The sequence below is a fragment of the Cebidichthys violaceus genome, unplaced genomic scaffold, assembly GCF_023349555.1.
Source record: "Cebidichthys violaceus isolate CVI_PGR_0920_01 unplaced genomic scaffold, fCebVio1.0.p SCAF_5, whole genome shotgun sequence".
Classification (NCBI taxonomy): domain Eukaryota; kingdom Metazoa; phylum Chordata; class Actinopteri; order Perciformes; family Stichaeidae; genus Cebidichthys; species Cebidichthys violaceus.
The window spans coordinates 11,462,019-11,484,930 of NW_027176705.1; the positions used below are offsets into that span (position 1 = coordinate 11,462,019).

The 22,912-nt window shown below is 41.5% G+C and overlaps 1 protein-coding gene across 5 annotated transcripts in view; it reads right to left on the reverse strand.

Annotated features, from left to right (window-relative positions):
* sox6 (SRY-box transcription factor 6) overlaps positions 1 to 22,912 on the reverse strand; it is a 132,526-nt gene that overhangs the window by 5,650 nt on the left and 103,964 nt on the right. For all 5 annotated transcript variants that reach the window (XM_068730227.1, XM_068730230.1, XM_068730229.1 and 2 more), the window contains 6 exons: positions 21,068 to 21,217; positions 18,695 to 18,875; positions 18,294 to 18,481; positions 8,355 to 8,460; positions 1,523 to 1,696; positions 443 to 659 (listed from right to left, as the gene is read on the reverse strand). In XM_068730227.1, the coding sequence (XP_068586328.1) occupies positions 443 to 659; positions 1,523 to 1,696; positions 8,355 to 8,460; positions 18,294 to 18,481; positions 18,695 to 18,875; positions 21,068 to 21,217 (1,016 nt within the window). The remainder of the gene's footprint in view (positions 1 to 442; positions 660 to 1,522; positions 1,697 to 8,354; positions 8,461 to 18,293; positions 18,482 to 18,694; positions 18,876 to 21,067; positions 21,218 to 22,912) is intronic.

Consider the following 22,912-nt stretch of genomic DNA (forward strand, 5'->3'; position numbering starts at 1 on the left):
GCGCTGCTCTTGTCTGCTGTTGCGTTGGATGATTGATACTCCAGCCGCTGCAGCTTATGACTGACATGGGAACACCTGGAGAAGGGTTCTCCTGCTAACCACACACAGTAAATTAAAGTGTTAAGCTTCAGAGTGCTGCCCTCCAGGCTTCTGTAAGTCTATACTTAAAGCTTATATCCTGTAATAATGTCTGCACTTCATGCTCCATTGGCAGACTGCTATTGTCTAAAATTATTAAATCACAGCTATTGAAAAAACACTATTTTAATGTATATGTCAGACCCTTGTCCTAAACCAATACAATAGAGGTTAACTCAACATTCCCTTTTGGAAAGGGCGTATGAGGAGAAGCTTTAAAGAGGATAAAAGCTAGCGTACACTTGGTATGTTTCGGGATTTACTGTGCGTTAGTGTGGTTAGTTAGTGGGACTTGCGCACCTACCCCACAGTGAAGAACTGCCTCATCTCTTGTCGCCGTGAGCGCATCATCTGCTTGTACTCTCCAATGCGGAGTTTTTTTCCGTCGATAATGCAGGTCCTCTTAGGCCGCGGCTTGTACTTGTAGTTTGGGTACTTCTCTAGGTGTTGCTTACTCAGACGGGCCTGCTCCTCATAGAATGGCTGCTTGTCCTGGTTAGTCATGGACTTCCACCGGGAACCTACACAAAACAGTAGATTTAGAGTTTCAGAATTTGAACATAAGCGGAAAAAAAAGCTATTTTAATAACTGATAGGGATTAAAATGATCAGTAATGCAACTATATATAGTCCAAAACAAACATTTTACCACATTTGGCCAAATCCTACTTTAACACTGAACTGTACATAAGAGTAGTCATTTTCGGGCAAAATCATGATTTATTGTTTGTTCCTCACCAACCTCTTGATATTATATAATCTGAGACTAGAGGCATGCTTTCGATGTCAAACAGCAAGAAACAACAGGCAAGTGCAGTAAATACTGCAGCTCTGGGAAGTGTCCTACTAGGTACTGGATGACAGCACTTTTAACAGCTCTGATGTATGGACTCCAATGCTGAGGGGACAAGACCCATTTAGCCTCTGTCATTTTTCATGACAAACACTTATGGTGGTGATGGGCAATAAATCCATCTGTGTGCCATGGTGACCTGATGCACAGTGGCCTGTGAGATAACACACCCTCCTTCAGATGCTAGCTACTTTGTCAAATCAACTGTGTGTTACACACAAACAATTCAGATTGATTCACAAAATCACAGAAAGCAAGTTCACCACCTCTACCGTGTGTCATGAAAGACCTTTCTAATCATTAGCTGTAAACACTGAAAGTTTATCAGTGAGTTAGGTGCCTCTGCTTCAGCTGGAGGGTGAGAGGAACAGAGGCAGAATGGAAAGTGTGAAAAGATAATAAAGAGCACTGTTGGTTTCATATTATTTTCCAGTCCTGTACCGGTGGCTTTACAAAAGCAGTTACAGAGCCCTTGTCTTAAGAGAGGGGTACCTTGAAATATTTACTATTGACCGATTTCAAAAGTCTTACCCAAAATCTTGCTTATGTTGGAGTTGTGCATGTCGGGGAAGGCCTGGAGGATCTTGCGACGCTCATCCTTGGCCCACACCATGAATGCATTCATTGGCCTTTTAATGTGGGGCTCGTTGTTGTTCCTTCCTCTGGCTTCCCTGAAGACGCGTGCCTCAGTAGATCCAGCGCCTCCTGTTGGCCAACAATAATGGGGTTAAGGTTTATCTGTAGAGTAATTTACTTCCCAGGAACAGGGACCCACGACATTGATTAAATAATGAGCCATGTTCAAACTCTCCTTCATCTACTGTCCTCATCATGAACAATGTTTTAGATGAGTGCTGGGCTGCAGATCTTCTTAGAGGGGGTCTATTTTATATCGAGTGGAATACTTGACTCGACAGGCTTATATTTGATGTGCTATAAAAACAAATACAATGTCAGTTTAAGGGGGAGCTGCGCTCTTTAACTTATACTTAGGTCCATCCAAAACCAAAAGAGCAAGACCTTGGACTTCAATGGCAGTAACATAATTTGTCTGCAAGTGTTCACACTCTACTAAGGCACATACATTTCAATTTGACGTTCATAGTTTCCATAAAAAGTGCAAGAATGCAAACATAAATAACAAATATAGTTCTTGAGGCAGTCTATGAAAAATTTACAATTCAACACAAAATAAATTCAAGCCCGCCATTCCTCCTGCTCTCCTTCCTGCTTCACTCTCACTCTCTCTCTCTCTCTCTCTCTCTCTCTCTCTCTCTTTTTTCCTTCTGTCGTTTTCTCACTCACTCTTTCTCTCCACATTTGCGATGAGAGACTGTGCCGATTCTGCAAAGTGCCGTTTCTCAATCAGAGCATTCACAATCGGCATAAGAGAGTTTCTCTCAGTATTAAACTGTACATCAGGCTGATAATGATTTCTGTTTGCATGCGCATTTGCTTCCTTTTATATGTAAGATGTGAAAGAATTAAATAAAAGCAGTATGAATATTTAAACAAACAAAAACATGTTGATAAACAAGGCTTGAAAAATAAGACAAAAAAAGCCTTCCATATGCTACGATACATCTTTAATGATCTCAAATCTGGAAAAGAAAGCTTGGGATGACTCATGCATATTTCATCATCCACATGTGAAGCCTTCTCATTAGACCATTCCACTAGCAGCCTTGGCACACGTTACCTGTGGTTTGATTTCTATTATTATTTCAGTTGATAAACAAAATCAAATTCTTAATGAGTAATGGAGGGCTGAGCAGAGACATTAATTCCAAATCCACAGAAACCTCGCTTTGCTCCAATCACTGAAGATGCTGCGGCACCATTTCAGCCTCGAGAGATTGAGTGTTGTCACTTTGGAAAAGTGTGTCTTCTTTTCAAAAGTATTATAGGAGACAAGTAGTGAAAGGGCAATATACTGTATGTAGACACACAAACACACACAGATACCTCCAGTATAAAAGAGATGGAGGTGCGGTGGAAGTTTGATTTCTGCTCACAGAGAATGTTTGAGGTTCCGCTGCCCACTAAGAAACCCGTTTCTCTCAGTACAAAAGGCCCCCCAAATCAATTTTCACCAGAACATGTTTAACAATCAAACAGCCACATTTATGATTGCCGTCATATGGTAGACCAGTGAAAATGTGTTCTCACATTGTGGCACTAGTTGCTGCCCAAAGTATTCAGCTCATTCCCAATGCAAGTTAAGAGTCCCAATAACATAATTAATGTGTTAATTATAAAAAGACACTTTGCAGTGGAGGAGAACCACCTCTTGATTTTTATAATAATATATATATATATTAAAAAAAAATATAAAAAAAAATATTTCAAAAAGTCCTAAAATGTTGTCATAAATTCAATATATTTAGTATACATTTGCATATATCATATCATATATTTTGACTAAGGACTTTTTTCTCCTTTTTTAATTTCATATGATAATCTACAAATTAGCCTAATCTGACAAAACCCTTTCCTTTGCTTAGTCTCTCATTTACAGGATGTCACATACAGGGTGCACAAAAATATAAATCAGAACACGTAAGAGGTATTTTTATTGACACTTTTTGGAACTCTGCGAATACCACCTCTTGTTCTGCCTTCTAGAAGTCTATAGGCCCTAAAGCCATCATGAATTCAGAAATAATACACTACCTTTGCTGCCACCGAACCCCACAGTACGTTAATTTCATTTAGCATGCACTCACTGTACAGGATGAATTGATTTCACTTTGTTTGGTTTTGACAACCATGTTTATTGTGCAATGAAATGTGGTGTGGCGGAGGGCTGACAGTATCCATCAACGCGGGGCAATCTGCTGACTGCCGGGGCCAGATGAAGGTATTCATTAGCTCAGGAGCGCAGCGCTCACTCAGACACGACAGCCAGTGTCTGCGCCCCGGGATCGCTTGCGGTAATTTACGATGCCTCCCGTGCCATTACTCTATCACTGACACTGATTCAGCAATTTATATACTGGTGTGCATGCATACGGGCAGAGGTGAGCTTCTTACGGGGAGGGGGACAAAACAAACGCCTGCCATCAGCTAGTGCCACATCCATAGTTAGCCAGGAAACCAGCCACGTGACTTGGTTCATTGGAGGGAATCCGGATGAGGCATGGTTTTTTGCTCACATGATGGCACATAGAAAAGTGCCTGTCTGATGCTACAGAACGCCGTTGAACAGCAGTGTTACATCATCTTCACCCATACTGAGGCAAGTGGTGTGGTCCTGGATTTGTAAAACACAAAGTAATGGAGGTATCAAGTTGACTCTGACGTGAGCCTGCCTCTGGCAAACCATCCTAACACAGAGATTGACCTTTGACCTGAAATTATAATAAAGTCTTCACTGTAATCGCTCCGATTACAAACCAAGCATTACAGTACAGCCCCAATAATATATATGACTTAATCAGAGGCATCCTGCGCATTAGCAGCCAGTCTCAGCAAATCCCTAGAAGCTGCAACATGCAATTTACTGCCACATTGTTTCTGTCTTTTCATTGAAAATCATGACACTGGTCTGACATTTTGCAAATGAGCATTAACATTTTTTTTTCCAGGAGGTGCAAGACATTTAGGAATCAGTTAGTTAGGTGTGTGATTGTGTAAATAAACACAGATGTTTAGCAGTGACAGGGGCAGGCCCCCTGGGTGGTAGCTGGGGAAGGGAGCGAAACAGAGGGAGCGCTGCTTAATAGAATTTATTGTGATTCATGAGGCCTGCAGCTCAAGTGTGACAGAGCAATATGAGAATCCTCTTTTAATTTGTCTCTCCTGGAAACACTGCAGATGAGCAGCATGAATTACAGTGAGAAAGAATGATTGTGTGTGTGGAGGGGGGTATAATAAATGAAGCAGCAAGAGTGGATAAAGACGAAGCAGAAACAGGGGAAAGAAATAGAGAGAGAATGTAATGAGGCCCAAAAGCCTATCACACCTGTGAGCTGCAGGCTCAGACTCGACCATGTACCAAGCCAGAGGGTAGCATTGCCCCTGCTGTCCCCTCTCATCCCCCTTTTTCTCCTCTTTTACTAATCTTTGTTCTGCGGGCAGACACATAATGTCACCCAGGAATCCGCTCAAGAGGATGAGCCTCAGTGAGCAGGCAACAATCACGCAAACCTGCCAAGCCCTCCCTGTTGGGATCAAATTTAACACCTCTGACTGAAGGCATTTACTACTGACAATAGAGCCTCTCCCTCAGAGCAGGATCAGGCAAGATTAATGTGTATGGACAGACAGGAGACAGCGCTCAGTGTCCCTGTTCTAGCCTTTGCTCATAGCATGCTAATTAAACCATTACAAATTACAAGTGATATAAGCCCTATTATAACATGTCAATCCTTTTTTTCTTTCCAGTTAGCATGATTTGAGTTACCTGGAGCACTTGTGTGCGTGAGTGTGCGTGCATGGGAACTTGGGAACAAACGACCAACCTGTTTCAACATGTAGGCTATGGCTTTTACTTTTGTCTACTCTATTCCATCTCATATGCATTTAGCTTAAGAGTGGAGTCTATTCTTTCACAACATCCTAGCTTTGTAAACACAGAAGGAGATGCATGGATATACAAACACACAGAAACACAAAGAAATGTGTCCTATTGGGGGTAAATTTGAATTTGCGAACTTCAAAACAGAACTTTCTTTCTGATTGTCATGACCTATTCACCTATTGTTGTTGTCACTTGTTAAATCATTATGTCTGAGCCTCCTCATCTAAGCTTTCTTCAAGGAAAAGCAATAAAAGTCAGTGCTTGATTCCCACGGCCTCACAGTGGAAGAAAAACAACAACATAACCTCTTCAAACAATCAACTTGAATAAAACTCCAAAACAGCTTCAAGCTACCGATGTAAAGGAACCCATCAATGTAACAACAATGCAACACTACGGTTCTTCTCATCCTATTCCATGAGGACATTGTTAGAGACACTGCTTGGCTAAAGCCCCATCTTTTCTCACTCTACGGTTGATATTATCACACTGGGCGTTAAGATTAATTCTGTTTCCTGCCTCCACACATCTCTCAACAACCTCTTTGTTCTCTACGGACTCTCAGTGATGGGGGCGGTTTAGACAAACACAAAACCTCAGCTACACAGAAACTCCATACTGCCATATGTGAATGAACAAAGGTCCTGGCTGGGCTGAGGCCTTTGTGGTATTTGGTAATGTTTTTTTCAGAGCTTAAACAGACTTAATGAATTTGCGGGGGTTCTTGCGTGTGGCTCGTGGAAATCCTATCTATTTCCATTCCTTTGCCACTTTTTTTCCCAAGTTGTTAGGACTTTGGAAGCTGCATGCTTCGCAAATATTAGCTTAAGCAACCAAAAGCTTTCTGTGAACTACTGTGATGACAGACGTCCGCTGTACTCTGGGTCTACTCAATGTGGCCGCTCTGTTCTGTGGGGAAAGCTGCTACACACCCAGGGGCTTTCACACCCTATGTTAGGGCTGGGAGGTACACCCAGTAATTTTCCTTTTCATGAAAGTATACAGAATGCAGTGTGTTCTGAACTACTGAGGAAAAGTGTGAGATTTCAAATTAAATTCCCTCCTTCTGTACCAGAATAGTGCCAAAAATAAATTACTTGTGACTTAAGTTATATTTATTCATGTTTTTATGCATTTAGTATTCAGTAAGCATTGATTTGGCAATTTGCAATTTTGTCAAAATGTCTAGGTTAAAACTGGGCTGATATAGGTTCAAAAGTAAACAGTGACAAAAATTACTTTTATTGTGAAGCAGATGCTGAGTACATGTTGAAATATAGTCTTTTAAATGTAATTTAAACAACTGTAATATGTAAGCTTGACATAAATAAAACCTTTTCCTTGTCACCAACATTTAGCCAGGTTATAACCCTGACATCTGCATGACTTTTGACATGCAAATCATTAAAGGAGAGCTTTCTAGGTTACTACATAGAGCACAAATAAGGTGCAATTAGATGGATACTGTATGTTTCTATGTATCAAGGTATGCCAGGGAGCAAAGCCTTTATTGGTCCAGGTAGCAGAAAATCCTCACAACAAGGATTTCAAAAGTAAATATGTTCTCAGAAGAGTAAACACTTTGTGGTTCACATCATAAAACCCTGCTTCACATCATTCAACCGTATGTGTTTTCCTGTTGGTGAAGCTGAAAGAGACAGACAGATATATTTGTGGTTAAAGAGAAGAAATGCTAACTGTGTGTTTTGAGTTATGTGCACTGCCCTGGCTCCCAGCCATTTCCCCCTGGGAAGAGGACCTCTCCTCTCCTCTAACCTCTGCTTGCTCCTAATCCATAGCCCACTGGGAACACTGATGTGAGGCGTCTGGCGCATGCCTTTCCCTCGGCCCTTTGCAGGACTTAAAAGGACACAACTGCCCTGGTGTGCGCTCTGTTTCAGTCCCGACTCCACAGTAGCCACAGAGAGAAGGTTCCCACTGGGAGAGTGAGCACTGGAAGGCACATCTGTCCAAGGAGTCAGACGGGTGGGATGAGATCTGCTGCTGTGGCTCACATGGGAAACATGTCAATGATTCCACTAAATGCACCTCTTTCTCATCTTCACGATGGGTGTGATGTGAGAAGATATTTACTTTGGAGTCTGTAAACACTTTTTTTTTTATTATTGGGAGTAAAATATATATATATATATATATATATATATTGTAAAAGTCTATGTGAACCAATTATGCAGGGGCATTTCTTTCTATAACTGATGGGAAATATGCGTGTAAGATGCTATTTAAAGATGTTGATGGGTTACATTGTCCTGAGAAATATCTATCCTTCTGCCTTGAGAGTCTTTGAGGCATCAAAGATGAGTCAGAACCATTTTCCTCTTTGCTCTGGCTCTGAAGTGCCATGGAAACTGCCACAAATATTTATGTCGGACAAACACTGGTGCACTGAGGTACGTCTTGCTCCTGTGAAGAGGCCAGCGCCACAAAGGGAGATGACGCTTTGTCACACTGGTGCAACCCAAATTTACACCCCTGTGCCCAGGACCTCAAACAAGCACAACAGCAACAGGAGCTGAGCTTGGAAAAAAGCCAGCTTTGTCCTCAGGCACCCTTGTCCTCCACTCACCTACCTGTGAAAACCTCGGAGCCACGGCTCATTTCAAACGGCTTTCACCCCAACCCCCACATCTCCCTCACACATACGCACGTTTCTGCACACACCCATACACTCTACCATCACCACCAACATGGAGTTGCAGGCTTTATCAGCCAACTCCTTTTGCTTTTAAAGTTTAGATTTGGTCTATAGAGAATCCACTTAACTTTATTAAGTCAATTACGTGCATTAAAAAAAAGAGAAAAACACAAATATGGCCTTACCATCAAGATCCTCTGGCCTGGTGAGGTCAATAACTCTGTGGCCGATCTTTCCTTCCTCACCCAGCTTGCCAAGGTGGTGCCCGATGCTCTCAAAATGCGCCCTCTCCTACAGGGAAACACAAACAGTCAGGTACATGGACAAGCACATACACACATTTGTACAGTGATAGAATTGTAAAAATAACCCCATCAGGAATCTGAAAATTTGAAAAGAAAAAAAGTGTCTTTGGTAAATAGAGGTTCTTTTGAAGAGCTGCTCTTTTGACATGAGCTAGATGTAGCTTTTTCCTCTCATCTCTCTATTCAGCAGCTGCTATAATGGATGACAGGAGGCAGAGAGACAGTGAGGGCCAGGGGTGCTGTAAATAGATTTACAGAAGGATACTTTGTGATCCGAGGCACACAATGGGGCCGTGGCCCTCTTTGCAGTGCTCAGATTTTCCTCTGTAATCTTCTCCTTACATCCTCCCTTCCAGTCTACAGTGCCCAGAGCTCAGCGCCCATCATTTATTCAGAGTTCATGCTTTAGAGAACACACCGTGTTTTCCCGTTTGTCATGTCGCTTTGTGCTCAGATTAAACTTGGCATCATGTTGTACTTGACGCACAATGAAACCCTGTCATTCAGCGCTCCGTGACAATATTAAATGTCATGTCCGTGTGCATTTACAGAATAAAATAACAGCTTTCGGGGGGCCTCTGAATAGTTGCTGCACATTACACTTAATGTATTATGCAAGGGGAGAGTGCCGACTGCTGCTGGCTCCATTGTTGAATGACCTACTTCCTCAGTGAATACACAGGGCATTAGCAAAGGGCTGTCTTCCTCTCTAAAGACTCAACTAGGAGATGGACACTTTGACTCTGCATGATACAAATAATCTCTCCCCCGCTAGGTTTCGCCTGGATGACACTAAAAGCAGGCATGTTGCCACCATTCAGAAAAAAAGCATTTGTTTTACTCCCAGGGTGAGCGTTCAATCTCTGCCAAAGATGTACTGTCTGCACTGACCTCTGCCTTTTTCTTTTCTAAACATGCCTATCACATGCAGTCTGAACAGAAATTCAGGTAGTCCCCACACAATACTAACAGCTCCCCTGACACACACATTAATCTTTTAGCCCCTTCTTTGTAATACATTGCACCATTTTGTTACTTTTTTACTTTTTGCCGACATGGAAGTTTTTTTCCCCCCACCGACAGGAGAAGGTGCTCAAAAATGAAGCAGACCTATCTATTGTAAGAGAAGATATTTGTTTTTACGGCTGCATTTGAGGAATTTTGATATATTTTCCTGATAAGTAAAATCATGTGGTCAACAACAACCATTACAGCACATTTTTAAAAAAAAATATAAAAAAATCTGTGATCTTTTTTTCTTTTGTATGTTTTTTTTTTCCTTCAGAGTTAAAAAAAAAAAATGACAAGCTGAAGGATGAAGATAGTTAAAATCCATTTGAGGCCTTTCACAGTATTTTGATTTTCCCCATGCTTTTATTTATTCAAGAACTATTCCTCAAAAGAAAGGACTGCGAAAGAGACAGAAAGAGCACTGCAATTTACCATCATACTTGAAGGAGAAGTCATTTTTTATGGCCAGCTGAGTGATTTTGATATACAATTAACCACTACCTGCTTATGGCCTGTGATTAGAGCCTGTCTATCTGACGGCCCTTTGCTTACTTAAGTGTTTTCTAATTATGACATATGTGGTGGTCCCTGCTGGGCAAGAGAACGCTTTGTAAAGAGAAGATGGAGTGTGGTGCTTCTCTCGGTGTCACATTCTGCGTAAAGCAACACATGCACCGATCTGTATTCATCACCCAGCCACATTATTGCTCTTAATGAAAGAAGCTAGCAGCCCGATGACAAAGTGACTGATGTGCGATTAGCTGGATGGGCAATGGTGCTGCCTCTGATGTTACTTGGACAGTCCGCTAGGAAGACACAGCGTTCATGGGTACTGTATGTCTGTAATAAAGTAGTCATCTCGTCCCTCTTCTACGCTTCGTTGGTCCCTCATGATCAATCAAGTCCTTTTATAAACTCATGATCATTAAGCATCATGTTGGGCTGAGAAGGAGAGTGAACAGGGCCCATCCATCAGTGAATTTCATTAATAACTAGCTCAGTGTTAAACTTCTTTCTCCATCGCACAAAGTCATATGATTAGTGAACATCAGCACATTAGACAGCTGGGAGCTAGACTGAATGAGTCTCTTGTTGGGGGGTTCTTTGAGGTAGCTTTGACATAAAAATGATTATGTGTTTCTTTGTTGTAACTGTATATCAAAACATGTTCATATACTTAATAAAAGTCAGGACTTTACATATTTGATATGTGGTAGTTACAGTCAGTATTCATCCCTTCATTGTGTTAGCGTGCTAATTAATATCAGAAAATCTGTGCAATATGGTATCACAAATTTTCATAAAATTTTATATACTGAGCTTAATATACTTATTGGTTATAAGTTTGGTAATTTATATCTGTGAATTAGAATTAGAGTGGAAATTAGGGCCATAAATTATCTGCAGAGCATCAGGGTTTTGTTTTAAGGTTTGAAAATATTCAGTGAACTAATGCTTCTTTACTGCCCACGCATCAAGTGCTGTGATAAATTAATGGCACTTTTATTATTTTATAGTGTCATTAAATTTTTACTGATCACTCTGACACAGAGAAGTAGCAAAGGACATGCAGTATCTAGGGAAGCTGGCCATCCAGCCAGGAAAAGAGGGAGTGTATGCGGCTGATTTAAAAAGGTGTACAGTACAAGGGAACAACAGAAGATAAAAGTAAAATTTAAGATAAAGAGATAGGAAACAAAAGATGTAACAGTACACATTATTCCCCTGCCATTCTGACCACGACCGCTGGCAAACAAACGGTCCCTCCCTCAAATGACTTCAGCATGCAGCTCTCCATCCCACAACTAAAATTATAGCAATGCACTCTGAGCTGCAGTGGAAAACTGCCACCCACAATAATCTCATCTGCCCTGCCTGTGCAGTCTTTTGTCTTCAAAGTTTGGTAACAGATGCATTTAGTTCAGTTTCACATGGCCGCCAAGTGATGTCATGAGCCAGTCCTGTGTTGTCATGAGTCACGGAGGAAGAGAGAGAAGTATGAAGAGGAGAGATAGTGGAGTCTCTGCAACTTCTTGGGCGAGGGAACCCAGAAGAGCCCTCGTCAATGCTGTAAAGAGAGCTTTAATCTGGCCGGCCGCAGAACATGTGCCGGAGGCCTGCTGCTCTGCCCACAGGGTGTATTCTGGGCAGAGGCGGGTGGCCGACGGCCCTGTGCATTGTGCTTACTCCTGCCCTATATTTAGGCAACGCATTGACACTCCTTCACTCTATCCTTTGTAAATAGCTCAAGGCTATAGGCAAAGCCATATGGCCTGGGATTGTTCAAATAGAGATGAAAGAAAAATACACAGAAGAGTAAAGTAGACTCTGGTGCAGATTAGCGGGACATTTTTTGGAGTTTGCTCAATTTGTTTGGTCAAAATGACAAAATGACAACTATCTTAATCTGGATTAAAGTTTTTCATTTAACATCATAGAAATGAATGCACTACTATGAGTATGATGTAACTTTTTCTAAGTCCCGTATACCTTGATTAAAATAGACAAACCAGGCCTATGTTATATATTATAGAATCTAGGTTAGGTCCAAAACGTGCTTTAATTAATTTTGTTATATTTCAATTCACCGTTGTTATGATTGTTGTAATTAACTGATTGGGCTCTTTTGTGTGATTTTGGCAACAAAATGAACTGACTTCATATTGAAAAAAAGGAATAACGTAAACTAGACGATACAAGGACAGATTAAGTTGGCATGTTTGCTCGCCAAAAACATTTTGACATCAGAATGATTATCTGAAGAGAGAACTGCTACATTTCTTTCAACCAGCTGGCAGGCATGACACATTTTACTCCTATAACCAGTTGCCAACTTAAAGTCATATAATAGTCTGGTTATTTTTTGGCTGTTTAGTGTACATACAGTAAATTACATTTTTAGCCCTTTCTGTGACAGCTGTAACCCCTTTACTTTCCAAGATCTCTAAACTATAGGTCAAATCTCATCCATGTTTCCTTTATTGTTGAAAGCATGTGATTGCATATGTTTGAAATTTTCATCATTGCAACCTTCAACAGATGCAGGACCCTAAACAGCCACTTATGTGTGATAATGTGCAGAACTGGCTCTGGCTATATCACACACCTGGTACGTGGCAAGTTGAAGGCAATGGCTCTCTGACCACAATACAGGGCTTTGTGTATCAAGTGTCAGTCATCACTGTGGTCTGTGGCCCTCAGAGTCTTCTCTCTGAGGGTCTCAGGCTAAACCCCTCAACAATCTGTCCCAGCCCTGATGGAGACAAAGACTGCACTTTAACATGGCTACAGCTCCTCACAGCTCAGCGCCTCATCTGTTCTATATTTTTATTGTAACCAGTTGCAATGTCATTTATAAGTCTGCAGCTTTCCAGTAGTTTTTGCTAGTTTTGAACCATTTAAATGTTAAGTACATCCAGCCATGCGGTATAACCCACAGTTACTTTCATGCAGAATGTTGCTCTCTTTTTACCCGGAGCTCTCCCTTTGCTAAGGCTAATGCAGGCAGCAGCAAAATCAACAGTAGCAGCCACAAAAGGCTGGCATCTGTTCTATAGTAGTTGTCCTCAACACCACACGGCGCAGAGATGGCCAGCTATTCCAGTCCAATTTGTACTGCCAGGGCATCACCTCATTTGTTTAAAACAGAGGGAGGAATGGCCTTTAATTAAATTAGGGGCTTAAAGTATGTTTTAAAAAAATTGTGAGGTAACTCTACTCTGGGCTTTCTGCCAATTTAATGTTTATTGTTTGTTTTTAATAAAAGGATATGCTGTAATTATTCAAGATGAGAAAACAAGTCAAACCCACAAAATGTGACCTTTCAGTGCCAATTTGAAATGTGCATTTAGTCTAAACAACCGGATTTCTTCTACATGCTGTTGTGTCTACTTTAGGACATTTCAAGATAATCTTCAATGCATTATACCTATTTTGTTGAGTAAAAAACCTTGCAATTTTGTGTCATCTTCAACAGAATGAGATGTTGAAAATTGTATGTGTAATATGCAACTTTCTCTCCGTGTGACCCATTTATGACTCAGTGTTCAATTCCTACGTTCTTCTCCGCACTGCTGAGATCATTTGTGTTGACATCATGTAGTTTTACGGGTTTCCAATCCTCAATGATCCAGAACTGTTCACTGGGTCCTCCAGGGAATGTTAAGTTGGTCTGAAATCTCCTGCCTTATCAAACCCTCCAGGTTGCAAACAGCAGGACATTAGAAACTGCGGCATTACAAAAACCCCTTTCACGTATGGACAAAACCTCAAGACTTGTTGGACACTGCAGCCATTATGCTCCTACTGCAACAATACCATAGACTATAAATGGTCATTGTGGCCTATTCTTTTCCTCGTCCTTTGTTGTGTGTGCCTTGCGGTGAGTGCGGCATCACAGGTCTTAGCCACCGGGGCCAGCAGCATTTCTGAGCAACAGAAGCTGGCCAGAAATTCACCATGTAAAATGACAACTGCAGAAAATAATGGAGCCACCACCGCCAAATGACCCAACCAAGATGCAGTCTTGATGTCTTTCTGCGAGAGAGGCGAGACAGAGCTAAAGACCGGACCTGGGATAGGAGCCCGCAGACACAAACACACATGCACATATTATCCAGAGTCATACATTATTTTTATTCTTTTGGCAAACATGAACAATTGGACAAAGCATTAATGTAAGCAATCTTCACAATAGCACTTGCTGGCTACAGCCAGTGTCTGGGAGCTAAGCATAATCTAATTTGGATGGGCAAACCCTTGTATGCCAAGGATTTACATTGCAGCCAAAACGCCTTGGTTTGCAATTTCCAAGACAGCAGCCGAAAAGGAGCAGAAAATTGCTTCCAGGGCTGCAGACCAGACAAGATTATATTCAAAGTCTTTGTGAGGGCTTTGCCTGAATAGAGCCCTGGCATCACATATACACACACACACACGTGCATGCACACACAATTACACACATACAGAGGAGAGACCAGTATAACCACTATAGCCAATAGGTTAGGAGTCTGGATTTTGTGGAGCACCAGTGTAAGCTCCATTTGAATATTTAGAGGATGAGCTTTGGGACATGCTAAAGGACCAATTGTAGTCATCAATACCGAGGAAAGGAGGTGCTTCAGGGCAAAAAAGGGCAGTTCAATAGGTTAATACACTGGCCTTTCACCTTTTGATTCCAGTTAGGGACATGTCAGCAGAGGAATATATTTTATCTCACTCAACCTCCAGGGCATCGCATATGCAACGTCAATCGCAATTTAAGAGAAATTGATGCATCCATATAGAAATGTGTCATACCTGACAATACAGAGTTCAACAACTAGGCTTACCTAATGACCTAGGGCCAATGAACTGCATATTTGGGTGAAGGCAGTCAGTGACCCAAAATGTGATAAGACTTATCTCTTCATCTCTGCTTAGCCTATGGTGTGCTTTTTAACTAGTTACATTGAACAATTTGAAATTTAAAGTGAAAATACTTATTTTCTTTTGTCACGGACGCAACAGTTTGCCGAGGATGAAATTGAATTAACACACATTTCCAAGCAAAATTAATTAATGTGCTCATTTACAGGTATCTTACAATTTTCCGTTTACAGACAAGTATACTGTTTTTCTGCAACAAGGTCCAGCAGCAACTTGTATGCGTTCTGGCAAAGCTGCTAATTGGCTACACTTGACCACTTCTGTATTGACAAGATAAGACGAAGCAATAGATTCGTGAGTTATTTGAATGTTATGGTTGGTTACATTTACAGGTAAACTTCGATATGAGAGATGATATGCTGTCTGAACATATTAAGGATAACAAGGGCAAAGAAACATCTTCCAATTGATTTAGTTCAATTTCAAATCGATGGGTTTGGATTCAGACCAATTAACGTGAATACATTGTCTAAATTTCTCAGAAAAATATTATTTCAGCCAATGAATATTTATCAGCGGTCCCTGATCTACTGGCCATATATTCCAATAGGCCATAAATGTTGATGACAAGATGGAAACATGGTTGAATCTTTGCATTCACCATCTGAGTGAAAACATGAGTGATACAGATGCTTCATATTTATTCACCCGTGACCCTGAAAAAACAGCATGTCCGGTTATAGCTACAGTGCATAATTGAGGGAAACAATTCAAATGGTTACAAATGGATTCAGATGTACTGTATTTGACCTGTAGGCATTCTGGCACAATCTAGGTAAAAGCCTCCACTGGGTGAGGAGGAGATGGTAAATAATGGAACAAAGTAATTGCCCTCCGCAGACAATAACACCTTTAGATAAATATTTCAAAAAGGTAAATTGCAGTAGGGTTGTAAAAGGTTTTATTGTACTGATGGGATGTAGTAAAAACAGACAAATGAAAAGACTAGAAAGAAAATCCGCTCCTGTAATCTATGAATATTTTACATATCCTCAGGTTAAAGGCTCGTATCGTGTAGAACAGAGAGTCTGATCTACACCATGTTCTCCTAGGTCAATGACCAGGGAGGGAGAGAGAGCTAGAGTCATAGTGATAAAGGTTAGGGAGGAATGCATTGTACTGTTCCGACACACTTTTTATGAAAAGATAAATTGATCCATCTGTAAGCAGCACTTAGAACCACTCCTCTCCCCGGTCATTACAGTGGGATAAATCAATATTTAATATCCCCTTCTAACAGCCACGCTGGATGATCTTAACCTCTCCTTAATCCCATTAATGTTACCTTTCCAGATTCTTCTTCATGTAAGCTCTCTCTATGATAAACTTCCAAACAAGACACTGGGAGGGGGGGAGCTATTAAACACCGCACCATATTTATGTCAGGTGAGAGGCGCTTTCTTGAAATATTAATATTCTGAAACTGACCAAAGTGAAAGCTTTTATCAGGGGCATTCAAACCTTTCTACTTCGTGGGCTTGTATCAGCAAAAGACTATCTCTCCTTCTGTCTCATTTCACCGCTGAATTACAGCTTACTGTTCTTTATTGCAGCCGAAGGATGAAGATGATGGGGCAATTCTTTTAGCTGACTTGATAAAGCGTGCCTCTCATTTCACACCACCCTAATAGGGCCAGTGGTGGCGATATCTCACTATGATTTGCACGAGGCGGGGACTCAAGCATGAGCTCGGTTAAGGTGTCATTCAACAAGACAATAAATGATGCTGTAATGAAAACAGAAGCGGCTGTGTACGCCTAAATGACTTCAAATGCAATGCAACGATCACTTTTTCCACCTGAACTTGCTATATTATTTGGCATTTAGTTTGTGTGTTACCAATACTATAATTCTATTAGTATACTCATTTCTTAAATAATATTTTGAATTTGTATCACTACTTGACATTCACTTACCTTGCCCCCCAAGACACACACACACACACACACACACACACACACACACACACACACACTCGCTCTTGAAAACATGCTCTCCATACTCAGGTGGCATGCACAGACAAAAGGTAGATTACAGGTGAAGAGTGACTAACTATTTCAAGCAGCAAATCCCTTTAGAAAAACAAGGAAAAAAGCATTCTATTCGTCTGAGATGATAGCTTTAACATAAGTTGAACAGACAAGTCCAAAATTAGGAGGAAACCAAACAAAATCGTAAACAAAAGACTAAGCAGGGAGTAACAAAAAAAAAAGTTAAGCTCTACCTGCAAAGGACAATGAAGCTGTAGGTGTGTGCTGCTGGTTGAAAACGGCTCTTTACAGGCATTGTTCAGTTACGGCTTTCATGTCAAGGCAGATTTGACTGCTTGGTTGACCACAGGCTCCCCTTAGTTGAGAGGTAGGGAGGCAGCTGTACCAGCTCCTGCGTTCTCATGCTCAAAGCCTCACATGCCATGTTGTATCCAAACAAAGAAAGTGGCCTGTTTTCTTGTTTAAATTCTGGGAGAAATTGTGACATGGAGCATTTATGACACTACAAATAAATTTGATAATGGATAGACTGATTATTGTTAATTTTTTGTTTTTGTTTGGGTTAGGAGAGGCTGTGTCTCTGTCTTCTCTGTGGGCTGCAACGAATTTTTTGCTATTTTTTAGGAGCATAGTTGATTGCCACCTGCATAGACAGTGATCTCTTCCAAACACCAAATTAGAGGGAAATCAAAATAGATATTCATTGACTTTTTTACATATACATTGACCTAGTTGAGGCTGTTGGTTGAAAGTGTCAGGTGCTGAAATATTAATGAGCATCGCTCCCAGTTCCTGCCTGCTCCTCACAGCCAACTGGCAACATGGCATCAAGCTGAAGAGAGGAGGACAGCTTTTTTCTCTCCTTGATTGACTCATCGATTGAAGATATTTTTAAAGGGAATCCCTGGGAGTGTGTGCTCCTGGTACAAAGCAGCCCCATCCTGTGTCAGGGGACGGAGAGGGCTGCAAGTCTGCTTTAATTGGGCATAGACATCAGAGTCTTCTTAACCCACACCGGGCACCGCCATGGCCTGTCACGGCCCTCACACCAACATCAACAACGCTGAGCCCTCTAAACACACTCACACACAAGCATATTCATACTAATTTGAATAAACACTCATGTACACACTGAACTATGCCAGCTCTTATCAATTTGACCACCCTGGACACAGATAAAAAAAAAAAATGTATCCTTAAGAATTACTGATAGATCCAAATCACCATGTTCCACTTTCTTTAATAGTTTCTTTCCTCCACTACTCGCGGTGTGAGCTGAGCATTCTTTGTGGTCAACTTTTTTTTTTGTTGCTTTATGGAAAAAGCTTGCAATGGAGAATAGCTGAATCAGGGATAAAACAGAGACAGACTATATGATAGTAGCTCTAACCTTGTCAACTCTGCAGTTGTTGAGGCCCACTGAACTGAGGGCGGACAGCTTTGCCTCCATGCCCTGCTGGTGATGTTGCAGCTGTTCCCTCTGGATCTGCTCTCTCATTTTCCGAGCCTCCTGGATGGCCTTCATCACTGTGTCCTGGTCCCCGAACAACGCGGTAGAGTTTAGGCTGGACAGAATATCTAGACACACACATAACAGAGTTAGTCCACTAGAACACACACTGCCAAAACAGAAAAAGACAACTTCACACAACATCCTAACAGTGGCATTTATTTGCGAGAGATACAACCTAACACAATGTGGTCTCCCTGGATGTGAGTACATAGTGTGTGTTTGAACTGATCAAATCTGTGTGCTTGGGTGGGATCTTGTTTGTGAAGTAAAGGTCTTACCCAGAGATGAGCCCCGGCCCAGGCCTCCTATGAACTGGCCGGGGATACCACCCTTGCTGAGCAGACTGTTGGGGCTGCTTTTACTGCCGAGGAACAGGTTTTGTGTCGGGGATGTGGGGGATTTCACCAGGTCCGTCGTCTTTGGCCGAGCAGACAGGTTGAGCGGCTGTGTTCCCTCCTCCTACGGGAGCAGGAGTATTGAGAGGAGACAGATGTTAGTAGGTGTGCCCTCCCCTCCATTTTTGGTGGGGCTCAGGATCCCCAGACAGCACAATTCTCCTCTGTTCCTGGTTAATTATAGGAACCCTATCTTGACCCACACCTCCTCTCTGGTTTTTCCCTCTCTTTTTTCCTCTCTTCTCCTCATCCATCCTTCCTTAGGAGCTGTGCCACTGCGATCTTCTTCACAGTTGCCCAGTGCCTTTGTTCACACTAATTAAAGCAGATTCTGTCTTTCTGTACGTCTTCATCTGTTCTCCCTCTCCTCCTCTCTGCTCTCTGTGTCTGTACTCTGGTTCGAAGAATAAATAATGACCAGATAACGGCGGTGCCAATGATCAAAGACAGCTGTTCCATTCATCAGATGTCGACTTACATTATCTACTTCATTAACTTGTTTTCTAATTTTAGTCCTCATTTGTGCATATTTGGTTTTATCATGTGCTTTGATATGCCTATTCCTAAAAAATATATATATATATGATTTGACTTGGAGAAAAACTCAATAGTGTAGTTCTGAGATGAGGTAAGAAGAGGATGCATATATTCTAAGGTGTCATCCTAAGCAGCTGGACTACTGGAACCAAGCATGCATTTTCTATGGGTACCTGCAGATAAACAATGGGAGGCCTTCCAGAGCTTGCTCCTTTGCTTGAAATAGTTTAAACACTGAACTCTTAAGAGTAGGATAAATGCACACAAAACAAGAGTAACTTTAAGTAACCTATACAAGTTATCATTGACAATCTGTGCAAAGTTGGCAGTAATTGTGTGCAAACTCATGTTGAAAAGAAAAACTTAATTTTTTCCAAATATTAAAACATTAAGATACATGTTTAATACCATATTTGCATAAATTAAGATTTAATCCGAATGAAACATTTAAAATATCATCAATTCATATTTAGAATATTTCATCACCTGAAATATAAGAAAATTCTGAGATAATGGACAAACTGCCCTGTAAGCTAAGGCACACGAAAATCAATATGCACTGTTGCTTAAAATACAATAAATGCTGAATGATTCTGAATAGAAACAACTCAAACATTTGCATCCAAGAAGAGAAATGTCACTTTGCACAGTATAAACCACTGTGTATACAGCAGTCTTTTAAATCAGATTAGGGCTCACGCTGTCGTTAACAGTCTTTTTCAAAGCCCAAGTGTCTCCTTGTCCAAACATATGGCTCAAGCATAGACTGCCCCAAGGCCTTGTTATTTCTGTGCCAATAACAGTTTGTCATGCAATGAAGCTGAAAGCAGACAAACAGTACTAAAGGCAATCTGATTTCATTGGACTTTGTATATGTTTACTTTCCATTTATGTATAATTAATTTTATTCAATTTTGTGATATTTGGAAATATTTGTAATATTTTCACTTGAATTAGCTTTGTATTAATAATGGCCTAACTGGCATCCATGTAATCTGACAAATAGAGAATTGTATTATTAATGTGATGAAATAACATTTGAATTGAAATCCCACGAGACAGGAGACCTGGAGGATTGTGTATGCGTGTGTGAAGAGAAAGCCAGAGTGCCTTCCTCCTATGACATGATTTATGGTCTTTCTTCATTGTGATATTATTACGCTAAACTACTCCAAATGGGCGTATGTTACTGATTATAGTCTCAGTAAGTGGGGATGATGTACATGGCCTTTCCTCTGCATGGAGGTCTAGTGGAGCCATGCCATACAGCAGCAGCAAACACACATCCTGCATTTGGTTTGTTTACAAGGCAAACAAAGTCGTCAATTCCACTTTTCACTTAACTTTTTTCAGCATTTGTATAGCACTGTTGTAATGGATTTATTCCATTTCAGTTACGAAAAAAGGAAGAAAATAAGTTTTCACTGTGAAAAAAATAAATTAGAAACCATGTGTTCCACAAATTACTGGCTTGGAGCAGCCATAGCCATAGCAACCGTGTCCACAGAAGTCTGGTTAAGAGAGAGAGGGCCTTGTTAAAGCCCCACAGATTGATGGCCTGTTAAAGGCTGGGCTCAGCACCGGCCGGCTGTAACACTGAAGTAGTGAGCAGTGTAGATGCTTCTATATTCAGAGAGCACCAACTAGGCTAGGCTAGGTCAAGTACCACTCAAGGTCTAGGCTGGTGGGTGGGCAGGTTGAAGGAGTTGAGGGTTGTACCTTGATGTGAGTGATGGGGCTGGAGGAACTCTTGTCATTCTTCAGAGAAGAGGGAGAAATGGGCCCACTGGCATTGAGGGGTTGAGGGAGTGGAGGCATCTTGGCTCCAGGAGAGACCTGCATGCTGGCAAGCTGGGCGGCATACAGTTGCTGTAGGGAGGTGGAGAAACCCGTTAACATCCAAATCCAGCAAACATTCAAAGTTTTATAGTCTGTCTTTTCCTCTCCCTAGAACTCGCTCTGCTTCTATGTCGGCCTTCATCTCCCTCTCTCTTTTACGTCTTTCCTCTCTTTCCATGAGGCTGGCAGAGAACCTCCATCAAAGGTCTTAACTGTATTTCAAAGGCTGAACCCAGAGAGAGACAGCAGTCTTAAAAACCACACAGAGATGGCTTTCATTCAAAATACTTGGAGCCTCTATTTTCCACTCATCACAGAGAAAAGTTTGCAGCCTGGATGCAAGTGTGTTAGCAAAGATCTCTCATTTCTCTAGATCTACACAGCTTTCTATTGAAGTTTCTGGCCTGGGATTCGTCTCCACACAGCCATGTGAGACAGTCCCATTCCACAATGTTAGAAACCCAACCTCAGTTGGACTGCCATCACAGAATACATTAAACACATGCATTATTACGGCTTAGAAACCTGTACAAAGAACTCTGATGTAATCACCGTTATTTTCCTTGGCGATAAATCAGTAAGATGTCCAACTGTTGGTGACATTACCACACAAGAGGGTGGTTCAGATGACTGGGCGAAGCACTCAATAACAGTTGGGCCTGTGACAGGTTTGAACTCTGAAAGCCCAATTTACATTTCCACCACTGGGCTGATTATGTGGCATATACTAAAAAAGGGTGGTTAAAGACGTTGATATGAGGGTTTGGAAGTATTAGAAAAAAATCTGGTGAGCCACAGACTGCTAACTGTTGGTTGGATCAGATTTTTGACATAGTAAGTCATCCTTTATCTTGGATAAAGCTACAGTTTAACGTCTTGACATGAATTTGTGCACCCATTTTCATATCACCACGACCTGAAACAAATAACACCAGACATCTTTGATGATCATTTTCTGTGCCCAGCACTCTGGCACTGCCAGGAGTTCTTTTTTGCCCCAGGTCTGTATGTATTGGCCACCAGGTAAGGTATGAGATTGGCTTTTGTCTCCTGCTGCAAATGGCAGGGGTCTGTCAAATAGAGCTACTGTCTGAGAAAGAGTGTTACTCCATGTAGCCTTAGACCTCACTTCATCAGACAGATAGCGCCCCTTAGCTCCCCCACTGGCCTCCCGCTATCCTCACACTAGGTAAACCTTGTGGCTTTTTTGCGTTATCCAGTCAGATGGTGCTGTCAGAATGAATCTAATTTCTCTTCCTCTGAACAATCCGCAAACCCTGTTCATTTCCTGGTTCGACTGGTCACATACAGACTGCGTTTGTCTGGATGGGAAAAAGCGACCCGGCCCCGCTGGCCTCACCTTTGACAGTGTGGATGCAGACTAAAGCCAAACAAAGCACTTTATGTCCGCGCACATATCTCCAGTTATAAACACATATGTGCTCCTGTAAGAAACTTTATCGCTGCCACATAAGCGGCAGTACAAAAGGTCCATTCTTCCAGGGGACCTGGGGATAACAACAGTGCATGGGCAGCGGAAATGACAGACCGATTATGTTCCTACAATGATAGCACTGCCCCACCTCCCTCACAAACAGCCTTTTGTCTCCAACAGGAATGGACACAGGAGCCAACTCTATTTTCTTCACATCTGAGCTAGACTTAGTTAATGTCAGTGGTAAAGGCACTCTGTGTATCAGTGTGTGTGTGTGTGTGTGTGTGTGT